A 13,894-nucleotide genomic window follows, 5' to 3' on the forward strand; every position below is an offset into this window, starting at 1 on the left:
TTAATATTATAACCACAAAAAAATTTAACATTTTAGGCAATATTTTTGGTTATCACCATGATAACATCGACAAATGGTTCACCTTCGACAATTGGTGCGTTTGTCCTATTGTTTTAAATTAAAGGAGAATAAATTCTTAAGACATCCCTCGAGGACAATTTTTGAGTTTTTAATTGTTTATAATTTTTATTTTCAAATTTCAATCAAAGTTAACAAATTAACACAATTTTTTAAAAACGGACGTTTATTTTCTTATTCCGTTACTGCACATGCTCTAAATCAGTTCAAATTAATCCAATATTACCAGCAGACAATTAAAAACCCATAAAGTAATATATTTCAATTGTCATAAACAACATTAATTAACAAATAGTTAACTTATGATCCTGTCCAACAGAAAATTTTTGTTGCAAATTTTCTTTTTTACTTAGGTTCTTTTAAAGAATATATGTCTTTTTTGCTTATAATATAACTTATTTAAATATTTAATATTATATATCCGTGGTCTTTTAACATTATCTAAATAAAAAAGTAAACGTGAAAAAAAAATTTTTGGTGGAAAGGAACAAAAATTAACTATTTGTTAATTAATATTATTTGTAACCATTTAAATAAGTTATTTTTTAAACAAAAAGGACACATATTTTTAAAATGAACTTAAATTAAAAAGTAGACGTGAAAAAAAATTTTTTTGGTGGACAGGAGCATAAGTTACATAACTATTTGTTATTTAATATATTGTTTATAACAATTTAAATAAGTTATTTTTTAATCAAAAAGGACAAATATTCTTTAAATAGACTTAAATTAAAAAGAAAATGTGAAAAAAAAATTTTTAGTGGAATAGGAATCAATGTTAACTATTTGTTAATTAATATTGTTTATAACAATTTAAATAAGTTATTTTATAATCAAAAAGGGCAAATATTCTTTAAATGAACTTAAATTAAAAAGAAAAGGTAAAAAAAACATTTTTTAGTGGAAAGAAATCAAAGTTAACTATTTGTTAATTAATATTGTTTATAACAATTGATATAAATTACTTTCTGTTTTATTAATTATATGGTGGTCATATTGTATTAATTTGAACTGATTCAGATCATATGCAGCAACGGAATAAGAAAATAAGCCTCCTTTTTTGAAAAATTGTATTAATTTGTTAACTTTGATTGAAAATAAAAATTATAAACAATTAAGAACTAAAAAATTGACCTTAAGGGATGTCTTAAGAATTTATTCGCCTTTAATTTAAAATAAAGAATACTGAAACCGGTTAAGAATTGTAGGCTGTAGACAGTTTTGAACAGTAAATTGTAAAAAAAATCCCATTGTGCGCTGTTTGTAGATCCTTGGGCAAACCCGGTCTGGTCCTGGTCGGGGCCACGAAGTCGGGGCCAGATCATGAAATCCCGACCGGGGCCAGGGCGGTAATCGGGAACAAAAGTGGCGATTTCTGCACGGGAAGTTATGGATTAATTTAGAAAAATTTTTTTTTCGAAAAAAGATTATTATTGATTAAAATCACAATAAATATTCTAATTATTATAAAATACTTATTATATTATTTTTTACTGTTTTATCATTAAAATAAACGATAAAAGTAAGCACCACCTAGTGGTGGCGTCATTGAACTATAATCACTTTCACCTAAATACAAATAAATACATTAAAATAAACATTTAAATAAACTATAATAATTATTATTGTTAATTATATATTAATATTATATTTACACTACTGTCCATGAGTATCAGGACGCCCCTTTTTTATGAGTCGAAAAATGCTTAAAACGTAGAAAATAAGAATTACAAAAATTTTTCGTATTTTTTTCCTGCAAGCTAATGAAATTATGAAAAGACTGACACCTGATCGAAGAAATTTTGTTGACTATTCTGTCAGATACAGAAAAAATACTGGATATAAATTTTTCCAAAAAAATTTAAAACTGTGAAAGTCGGATAAAAAAATTTTGAAAAACAGATTGACACTTTTTCAACAAAAAAAACGTTTTTTTAAATTAAATAATTAAGTAATTAAAAAGCTACTTTTACGGTTTCAAATTTTTTTGGAAAATTTTATTTCACAATACCATTATTTAATTTAGATTCTACATTGAATAGAGATTGAAACAAGACCAAGAACGCTAAAAAAAGTTAATTAATTTTCGAAAAATTAAAAAATTACGAAAAGCATGCAAAATCTAGTATTTTCTCTGTATCTGACAGAATAGTCAACGAAAATTCTTCGATCAGGTGTCAGTCTTTTCATAATTTCATTAGCTTTCAGGAAAAAAATACGAAAAATTTTTGTCATTCTTATTTTTTACGTTTTAAGCATTTTTCCACTCATGAAAAAAGGGGCGTCCTGATACTCACGGACGGTAGTGTATATTATTTTTAATTGAGAGATAAATTATCTGACAAAATAATAAATAATAATAAAATAAACAATAATAATAGTAGAAATAAATAAAAATAGTTATAGAAAGAAAATGAAAATTCCAAAATACAAAATTGATGAAATTGATATTAATTATTATAAAAATAGTGAATATATAATAAAAGAATAAAAATCATTAAAAATGAAATAAGAAGACAAGAAGAAAGGACAAAAAAAACTGAAAGCGTTTTAAAAATTTTGTAATTTTTTTGTCATTCAAGTAGTGGACCATGTCTCTGGCATACGTGAAGATTGGAGGTAAACATTTGAGAGGATGGTGTATTCTAAAAGACGCTGGCCGTGCCTCTTGCGCTTAATTCTCTAAAGATAGGTGGCTGGGGGTTGGCCAGAGCTTTTATCCTTTAGAACCCTCTGTATAGATCCACACGACTTGAACTCTCAACACACACATACATTCACAAGAATGAGACACACAACTACTACTACACTGAAAGAGAGAGAGAGAGACGAGAAATATATATATCTCTATAACTCTACACTAAAGGGTGTAGAGAGGAGAAGATGCTTTGGTATAGCCTCGAGGGTCAAAAGGAAAAGGGGTGGCGCCGCTCCGACGAGCGACTAATTGCAAATTACTTGCGATTCAGTGTCGGTATGCCACATACAAAATCGCAGAAAAAGAGAGAAAAAAAATCAAAAAAGAAAAGACGAGCCGATAGCAAAACGAAAAAAAAAATTCAAAAAAAGAAGCAGAGAAATTTTTCAACGGAAACCTTTGACGTCGTTACACGCGTAAAAGGTGAAAAAGACCACCTTGAACTTTATGAATCTTATTCAGTTTCCTACTTCCGTCTTTATCGTCAGGGAAAAAGGAAGGTAATTTTAAAAAACGGGGGAGAAACTCTTCTAGACGAAAAAAAAACGACGACGACGACGACGAAAAAAAGAGTGAAATAAAACATGACTGAGAATGAAGATCTTCTCTCGAAATGTCAGGAAAATAACTGTCAAAGTTCACGAGGAAAAAAGCTAAAGAATGTTTTTTAAAATCCTCTTTTCATTGAAAAAGGAGTGAGAGAGTGAGGGGCGGGGGGAGAAAAAAAGTGACGCATCTCTATAATGTCAACTCTTCCTAAAGATCAAAATAATGGGAAAAGGATTACGTAATTTGATATTTAGATTTAATCTTTTCTATATATATAATAAGAGTCCTTTTGCAAATTAGAATTCAGGAAAAACTATAATTTTCATTTTCGCTTTTTAAATTTAAGGAGAAATTTCATTGGTATATCAGCTTTGATCATTTATTAAAAAGGGAAAATTTTTTATATATTTTTCTACATTAAATAGTGAAAACTTTCTCTTGGGAATTTGATAATATTCGAGAAGAAATTTTCTCCCTTTAGAAAAAAAAAATTTAGACCATTTATATTTCTTAATCACAATTTTTTCAAAAAAAAAAAATCTTCCGGGTTTTTCGTAATAAATAAAAAATATTTGCAATAGCTGCCCACAAAAATTACCTCAAATACAGAAATTAAATTTAAACGTCTTTTTCCCCAAATTTTGATTTTCTTCTAACGTCGGATGTGGCTGCCTATGACTTAAAAGTTAAAATAAAATAAAATTTATTTCTTAGCAATATCCCAGCCAGGGCCGGATTTGCTGTAGGGCAAAAAGGGCAAGTGCCCTGGGGCCCCCGGTCGTCAGGGGCCCCCAATTTTTAAGAGGTCTTCTTGTCACAAGAAGTGTATATGTGTAAATGCTCTATCAGGGTGTCTAACGGTCAGGGAAAAGTCATGGAAAAGTCAGGGAATGTCAGAGAATTTCATTGAAAGTCAGGGAAATTTCTAAAAAAATTTTGTGAATAAAAAATTTTTTTAACCTAACAAAACTTAGAAGATTTTTATCACCGTTTTTTTCTATCATTAGATATTAATTTATTGTTAAATATGTCAGTTACTATATTTTTTCTCAAGAAAGCAAAAATAAAATTAGTAAAAGGTCAGGGAAAAAGTCAGGGAAAAGTCAGGGAATTTTTTTCTCAATCCTTGTTAGACACCCTGTCTATAATAGTAAATCAGTTTCTATATGTAATATAAATTGTAATTGATTTGCAGTTCGACAATTTTTGAAAATTGTCCGATTTCAAACAATTACAATTCAAGCTGCATGCGAATAATGACGGTTTGCGCAGCTATCGTTGGCTATTTTATCAATTGAAAGCGAATTATTAAAAACAGTGGATACCAACAAAATAATTGAAGAGTTTCTTTCTAAAAAATCAAGAAAGTGTCGTTAATATGTGAAAAATGTTTGCACAACATTGTTGATAACCATAACAAATTATTTAATTGAATAATTTGTAATAGTCTCAAAATAAATATATCTATTTTTGTTTTTACGTTTTCAAATATATATTGTGTTAAATTTGATTGATTTTGCTCCCGGGTAAGAGGGCCCCAGGGCCCTAGTGCCCTAGGGCCTCTGACACCCTAAATCCGGCCCTGATCCCAGCGATAATGTAGATAAATTTCAATCCATTAAAATTATATTAGGATTGAAAAAATAATTTGACATTAAAAAAATTTCATAAATTAATAACTTTTTAGTAATAAATTAATTGATAATGTATTACTATTAATTATTAACAAACTTTGGTTACTTGAAAAAAAAATTATTCCAAATATACACTGAAAAGAAAAAATAGTTTTTCGAAAATTAAACAAAATTTATCTCTCCAGGTGAAATATTTATAAAAAATTGTAAATAACAGTAGGTAATAATTTTTTTTAAAATCATTTAAATATAATTTAATTATTAATTAATTAATTACTTATAAACAGAAGAAGAATTAACGAAAAAGGAGAAATAAAGAGAATGGGAAGATTAAAAAATTAAAGATACCCAGTGAGAAATTTCTCACCGGTCCAATATCGGTCCAATATTGGGAGCCAAGAGACCGATCATCGGTCCAATAAAGGCTCCCAATATTGGACCAATATGGGCTGATGCTTGGGATGTAACGGCATCGCCAATCATCGGTTGTCAATATTGGTCCAATATTGGCCGAATATTGGCAACCAAGAGAAAAAAATTTTTTTAAATAAATTTTTTTTAATTAAATAATAATAATCAAAAATTAATCTTTATAATTTTTGTTTAATATATTTATTTGTTTAATTACTTATTTTTAATAATTCATGTAAATAATAAATAATTTATTATTTATAAATTATAATTATTTAAAAATGCAGCAGCTATTAGGAAATAGCATTCTGCAAAAAAATTCTATCATTGAAAAATCAATGATAGGCGAGAGAAATCCGCGTCTTTAAATAGATTCGCAGATGATAGACAAGAGATATCCGCGTCATTAAACGGATTCGCAGATATACTCTGGTCTCGCGACGAATCTCTCGATACTTATATACACTGGAGTCGCCGTGTCAGTTGCGAGAACGGTTACAGCGTCCCTCTTGCGGCAGAGATAAGAATTTTCACGTAAACTGCGGGTATAATAATCAATAAGGCGGTCGGTAAAGCGATTTAGCAGTTTACGTGACAATTCTTATCTCTGCCGCAAGAGGGACGCTGTAACCGTTCTCGCAACTGACACGGCGACTCCAGTGTATATAAGTATCGAGAGATTCGTCGCGAGACCAGAGTATATCTGCGAATCCGTTTAATGACGCGGATATCTCTTGTCTATCATCTGCGAATCTATTTAAAGACGCGGATTTCTCTCGCCTATCATTGATTTTTCAATGATAGAATTTTTTTGCAGAATGCTATTTTCTAATAGCTGCTGCATTTTTAAATAATTATAATTTATAAATTATTTATTATTTACATGAATTATTAAAAATAAATAATTAAACAAATAAACATATTAAACAAAAATTATAAACATTAATTTTTTATTATTATTATTTAATTAAAAAAAATTTATTTAAAAAAATTTTTTTCTCTTGGTTGCCAATATTCGGCCAATATTGGACCAATATTGACAACCGATGATTGGCGATGCCGTTACATCCCAAGCATCAGCCCATATTGGTCCAATATTGGGAGTCAATCGGCGCCCAGCACGGCAACCAATATTGGACCGATATTGGACCGATTAAAGTCTATTGGCAATTTCTCACTGGGTATTAAAAAAATATACAAAAATTTAATAAAAATTAAAAGATTAAAGAAAACAGGTGATATTAAATAAAATGGGGAAATAAAAAGAGAAAAACTTTAATTGAAGAAGAAAAAATGGGGAAAACAAAATGAATAAAAAAGGGGATTAAAGAAACAAGAGGAAATAAAATTAAGAAAGAAGAAATGGTTAAATTAAAGAAAAAGAGGAAAATTAAACTGTCAAAGTTAAGAGAAGGATTAACGAAAAAGGGTAAATTAAAAAGGAAGAGCAAAATCAATTTAAATAATAAGTGAGGGGGTTAAAAAAAATAAATTAAATAAAAGGTGAAAATTAATTTCAAAAAGAGAAAGAGAGAAAAGAAGTTGAAGCAAAAGAAAAAAATAAAATTAAATAGTAGGGGGGAATTAAAGAAAAGGGAGAAATAAAATTAAAAAGTATGGGAGTTTTAAAGAAAAAAGGGAAAATTAAATACAAAGTGGAAAATTAAAATAAATAAAAGGAGGTATTAAAGAAAAAGTGAAAAATAAAAAGAAAGAAGTATATTAATGAAAAAGGCGTAAATAAAATTTAAATGTAGAGGAGAATTAATGAAAGAAGGAAATAAAAAAGGAGTAAATAAAATTTAAATGTAGAGGAGGATTAACGAAAAAAAAGAAAATTAAAAAGAAGAAAGAGGAATTAAAAAGGAGAAGAAAAAATTTAAAAGAAGGATAAAAATGAAAGAAAAGGGAGAAATTAAATAAAAGGGGGGATTAAAGAAAAAATGGAAAATTCAATACAAAGGAGGAAATGAAATAAACAAAATACGGGATTAAAGAAAAAGGGGTAAATAAAATTTACAAGAAGAAGAGGATTTTTAAGAAAAGTGGGAAATTTAGTTTAAAAGAAGAAAGAGGAATTAAAAAGGAGGAAATAAAACATAAAAGGGGGATAAAAATTAATGAATAAGGGAAAAATAGAATCAACAATAAAGAGGTAAATTAAAGAAAAAGGGAAAATCAATATTATAAAGAAGAGAAGGAAATTATATATCTCTCAAATGAAAGAGGGGAAATAATAGAAAAAGAGGAAAATTAAATTAAATAGTAGGGGGGCGGGAATTAAAGAAACCGAGGAAATAAAATTAAAAATTAGGGGAATTTTGAAGGAAAAAGTGAAAATTAAATTTCTTTTGAAAAGAAATATTAAAAAAGAGAGAAAATTTTTTCTCCTAAATTTCTGATTCTTTTGTTTGACAGTGAAAAATACAAATCAAAAAAGAATATTTAAATGCAACAGTACAAAGGGTTTTTAATTAATAAAAAAAAGAAAGAAGGAAAGAGAGAAAAGAGAAGAGAGAGAGAGAGAGAGAAAGTGAGAGGAAACGTGTGGATAATTGTGACGATTCGTTTAGCGATGTACAGTGAGAGAAGGGTTGAATTCGTGTGGTGGTGGTGAGCGAAATGGACAGTAACGATAATTCGGCCTATTCGTCAGTGATTAGAGAGTGGCAAGGTGGAAATTTTCGTGGTCGTAGTGGACGAAGAAAGAGAAAACGACGAAAGCCATGGTGTGAAAGAATTGCCGATTGGACACGAGCTTTCATTGCCTTTCTATTTAGTAATGTTGGCATCGTATTTCTCGTGGTCAGTTATACAATTGCCGGCGCATTTCTCTTTCAATTTATTGAGGGCAAAAATAGTCTCGATAGAGCCAGTCACGTTCTTACATTAAGAAATGATACTGCCTTTCGTCTTTGGGAACTCACATGCAAGGTAATTATCATTATTTTTTACAATTATTTCATTCTGCTTTTTTCATTCGCTTTCTTTCATTTATTTTCCTTAATTTTCTTTTCATTTTATTTTAAACTGTAAAATTGTTGAAAAAAATGTAGAAATAAAAAAACAAAAAAAACTGTGTCTCCATAAGAAAATATTATCCCCAGTATTATCAGGGGGATCAGGTGGAAATAGAGAGAGAGAGAGAGAGAGAGAGAGAGAGAGAGAGAGAGAGAGAGAGAGAGAGAGAGAGAGAGAGAGAAGGGAAGTGGGTGTAGAGGGGCTTTTTTTACACCTCCTTCTCTTTGAGGAAATTGTTGGGATAAAAAAAGGAAAAGAGGTGTGTATTTTCAATAGTCGTGAAGAAATCCCTGAGGCGTATAAAAGTGAGAAACAAAAAGTTTCGAGTCTCTTGATTGCTATTAGACTCGTGCTCGAAGAAACAAACCAACAAGAAACTTTCGTTTTACACTTGAAAATCCCAATTGGAAGTAAGGGGCTTTTAGAAACATTCTTATGAGAGATTGCACTTGACAGAGTAATTTACGATCAGATATGGGAAGTTTTAATGTTGAAACTCGTTCTATAATTGTTGTTCAAATAAAAAAAAAAGAAAAAGAGCCAAAAAAGAAAAAATTAAATACTATTATCGTATTCCATCTGAGAAGTTCTCCGTTTGATAAATACGATAACAATTTATACTTTTCTTTATTCTACAATTTATTTTTACCCAAAAAGTTTTCGGCAGAAATCACTTCTTTCTAAAAAAAAGTAAAAAGGAGAACAAATATTTTTTCTAGCAAATTATGAATTTTCTCTCTCTCTCCATCTTTCTCTCAAATTGTGCAACTTGGGAAAATAAAAACTAATCGTCAATGTGTTTGTTGCGAGGAAAAAAATAATCACTTAATTTCGTAAAGATTAACTGCTCGGAGAATGTGTTTGTTAATGGGTCTCTTTTGATTCTTGTTTTCCGTTGTATTTGTTTTTTCAGTTAAACGTATTTTCGGAGAGGACCTGGAAGGCGAGAGTTCGTGCAGAGCTTGCAAATTACCAAAAAGAGATCGTGAGTGCAATAAAAAACGGATACGACGGAGCTGATTCATCGAGTGGTAGCAGCAAGCAATGGAGCTTTGCCGGTGCTTTCCTTTATTCACTTACAGTCATTACCACTATCGGTAAGTTTACCATATATTATAACCGTGATTTTATTTTTTCCTCTTTTTTTATTTTTAAATTTTTCAGTTTTCATATATACACACACATATATACATATATATATATATCCATAGCCAGCAGCAATTAAAGTTATTTACCTGCAATATAGAATGGTCAACCGCAGACCACTCCATCAAATGGGATTAAACCCACTCATTTAACATTACAATTTGATCTTTTGATCTTTTTTTATTTATTCTCTGATGAAAAATTACTTTTTAATGGTATCGCCCTGTTTAGGGAATGTTGAACAAAATCGCAATTGTAAATTATTTTTTAAAATAAAATTTTAAAAATAACAAAATAATAATAAAAAAAAAGAATTTGTAATCATCACAATCGAAATTTGTTGAGTGTGAGAAACAGTATGTTGTCAGCCAACGAGAGATTCAATAATTGTTATTAGAAGCTTATTATTCTCGTTTGGTACTAATTTTTATTTTTTATTTATTTAAAAATATAAAATAATGCTAATATGAGAAGAACAATGAAGAAAAATTATTTGTAATCAGCACAATAGAATTATTAATTAATTAATTAATAAAAATTAATAAGAAATAACTAAAAAATGAAATATTTTTCATGCAAATAAACTTTTCTTAATTATGCGCTTATCATCGTAAAGTTTACCAAATTCCTCATCCAACAAGAGTAATTTTAACTATACTTTATAAATAATTGTTAAATAAATAAGTAATTGATTATTTATTTATTAATTTTTTTGGAAAAAGGACATTTTTTTCTTTTTTTTTAAATAAAGCTTAATATGTATACTTTCAATACCTGAAAATAAAATAAATGCCGTTTTTTTCGAATTATTAATTAATTAATTAATAAAAAATAGTAAGAAATTACTAAAAAATGAAATATACTTTACAAACAAATAAACTTTTTTTTTAACTTTATTTAGTGCTTACCACCATAAAGCTTATCAAATTCCGTATCCAACAAGCATAATTTTAACTTTTTTTTATAAATAATTTGTAAAGTATTTCATTTTTTAGTAATTTCTTACTATTTTTTATTAATTAATTAATTAATAATTCGAAACAAAAAAAAGGCATTTTTCTCTTTTCGGGTATTGAAAATACACATATTAAGCTTTATTTAAAAAAAATTGCCTTTTTCCAAAAAATTAAATAAATATTTAATAAATTAAAAAAAAATTTATAATTATAAAAAAAAATAAAAAATTAAAAAATTAAAAAATTATTAAATTTAAATTTAAAAATTTAAATTTAAATTTATTTTGAATTAAATAAATAAATAATGAATTATTTATTTATTTAACAATTATTTTTAAAATATAGTTAAAATTATACTTGCTGGATGCGGAATTTGGTAACCTTTACGATGGTAACCCCAAAAAAATTAAAAAAAGTTTATTTGCTTGAGAAATATTTCATTTTTTAGTAATTTCTTACTAATTTTTTTTAATTAATTAATTAATAATTCGAAACAAAAAAAAACGGCATTTTTCTCTTTTCGGGTAATGAAAGTACACATAAGTAAGCTTTATTTTAAAGCAAAAAAAAAGTCAAAAATAATTTTGATTTTGAAAAAATTAAGTTAAATTTTAAATTTAAAGAAAATTTTTTGCACCATTTGAAAGAGGAGGAAAAAACCTTTCGAAAACATATAGGTCAAAATTTTGTCCACTCTACTGTATTTTAGCTACAGCAGCTAATAAAATCCATTTTTCACACTTTACCAAAAACTTTATCCCCCTCTACAATTTTTAATAAAATTTCTGAATATTTCATGGGTAAAGTTCTCTCCCATAGTACTTAAAGTTTTTGAAAAAATCAGCACGTTTTGAAAACTTTCGATTTTAAGTTGAGACACTTGAGGAATCTGCCCCATACATAGGGTAATGTCACCTTGAGTGGACCGCCTAAGCTTTTTTTCGAAAAAATTCTTTATGAAAGCAAATTAATGGGAGGTTTCTATTCCATGCTTTAGTTTAGATTCCTAGGTAAGTGTTTACACCATAATAGCTTTGTTTTATTTTTATTTGGGAAAAACAATTGACTTTAAAAAAATAGCTAATTTTTAAGGAATGAAAAAAGTGTAACCTTGAGTGGACCACTCTTAAAAAATTGTAAAAGTTATTCTAAATTCTTTAATGTATTTAATATTTCTGATATATTAAAACAAAATTTATGCTTATGCAGCTTCAGACCATGATTGTGTCGCAATGTTTACAAGTGAAACCACTTTTAATAATTTTGGCACATATCACATCAATATCACAAAAAAATTAATAAAGAACATAAAACATAGTTTCAAACTAATTTATTGTCAATTTATTTTCTTAAAAATGGTAAACTAACATTAAAAATATAAAAAACAGGCAGTCCTCTCATGGTTATAAACAGTGGTCCACTCATAGTGAAATACAACTTTTTATGGCAGCCACCACAATTTTTTTTTAATCAAAATTATCACTTAATTAAACTAAGATAATCAATTTCAATGTCAAAAGTAGTAGGGAAAAAATAAGTTACCTTTTAAAATTAAATTTTACACTACTTTTACACTTCTGAATCACTTCACTCACTGTAAGAGCGACTTCTTTTTTGGTTTGTATTCTTAAAAATGCGTTACATCAAACAATAACGTAGATGTTTATCGCGGAACTTAATTTCTTACGGTTTCTAGGTGCGGTGCTGCTATTCGTTTTATTTATTTCATGTTTCCGCTGTCAGATAACTTAAAAGCTCAGGTGGTCCACTCAAAGTGGCGGTCCACTCAATGTGACATTACCCTATAAATAAATAAAAAAGCAAAATAAATATGTAATGAATTAAAAAAAGTAGGGGAGAGTGGTCCTAAGTTGGCCACCACTTTTTTCGCTTGTGCATAAGGAAGAAATGCATATTCTTTTCAATTACGCAGAAATATTACAAATTTGATACATTTAGGAGAATAAAAACGCATTATTGAACTATTTTTGTTCAGAAAATAAAGCATTATTTTATTTCATTTATTTGCAGTGGTGGATGGCTGTGGAGACAGGCGTTTTTGTACTATGTCTTTTCTAATGTTTTTTAAACCATTTATTTTTTGTTTTTTGTCTTTGTTTAATTCCTAAGTTACACTTTTACGGCCTTTCTCGTGATGAAAAACACAAAAAAGAAGCAAAACATAAATAACAAGTTGTAAATCCAGATGTTCATTACATGAACATTTTGCTTCCTCTTTACGATCAGCAAAAAAATTTGCTTCCTCGTGGAGGAAGAATTATCAATAAGTATATTTCATTTTTAAATCATTTTTAATACTAATTAATATTTATAAAATAAAGTTCATTCGTCTTAATAGAAAAAATAAAATTTTCTTATACAGAAATATAAATCTAAATAAACAAAAAAATTTTTAGTAAAAAAGTGAATTTTTTAACTTTAATTGTAATTAATTCTATAAATTTCAATAGAATATATACTTTATATACATGAATCGATTCGTCTTGATGCAAAGAATAAGATTTTTGATTTATTTTTCAATAAATAACATTTTATTGTTCAGCAACATGATTTTTAAGACAAAAAGAATTTTTTTAAAAGTGAAATTTTTTTGTCTATAATTGGTTTTAATTCTATAAATTTAAATACAATATATTTATTTATTTATTTATTTAACAATTTATACGGGCTTACAAAAGAGAACGCCCTTTTATTAAAACTAACTTAAATCTAAATTGCATGAATTATCTAACTAAGTGTTATCGCTCGCATTCTAATCAACGGTTTTCAAATAAGTGGCCAAACCACGCAGAAACATTAATTTTGAACTCGCGAAAAAGTCGACATCTTTCATGACGTGAGCACTATTTGCCTCACGACAAATTCGTAAGAGAGGCGAATTACCTCCAAGATTTGTGCGTGAATATTGGACCTTGAATGTCAGTCTATTTGATTGACGGTTTCTTAACCAAAGATGAGGAGTCATAAACGAGATCTGAGACAACAACTCTGGACAATCAATTTGACTATTGATAATATTATAAAGAAATTGAAGGTCCAATTTTATAAATCTACTATGGACAGTTGGGATTTTAGTAATTAAGTACAATTCAGTATAATCATGTTTAATAAAATCAAATGGTATATTCAACTGTTTTGCGACAAATCTTAAGAATTTATGTTGTATTTTTTCTAAATTTTCTTGCTGATAAAGATATTGAGGATAATAAATGGTTGATAAGCATTCAATATGGGGTCTAACAAGAGAAAAGAATAATATTTTAAGGACTCGAAGGTTATGAAAAACTGTACCAAATCTTATTATTTGGCCAAGTGCTTTTGATGTTTTTTTAATAACCTGATCAATATGAAAGTTATAATTTAGAGCAGGGTCCATAATT

General features: G+C 27.8%; 1 protein-coding gene across 1 annotated transcript in view; it reads left to right on the plus strand.

Moving 5' to 3' along the window:
* Positions 1–7,992: 7,992 nt before the first annotated feature.
* LOC122499009 (TWiK family of potassium channels protein 7-like) overlaps positions 7,993–13,894 on the plus strand; it is a 41,477-nt gene continuing 35,575 nt past the window's right edge. The window contains exons 1-2 of the mRNA XM_043607040.1: positions 7,993–8,304; positions 9,305–9,488. Of these exons, the coding sequence (XP_043462975.1) occupies positions 7,993–8,304; positions 9,305–9,488 (496 nt within the window). The remainder of the gene's footprint in view (positions 8,305–9,304; positions 9,489–13,894) is intronic.

This window comes from Leptopilina heterotoma, unplaced genomic scaffold (assembly GCF_015476425.1).
Source record: "Leptopilina heterotoma isolate Lh14 unplaced genomic scaffold, ASM1547642v1 Lhet_163, whole genome shotgun sequence".
NCBI classification, from domain to species: Eukaryota; Metazoa; Arthropoda; class Insecta; order Hymenoptera; family Figitidae; genus Leptopilina; species Leptopilina heterotoma.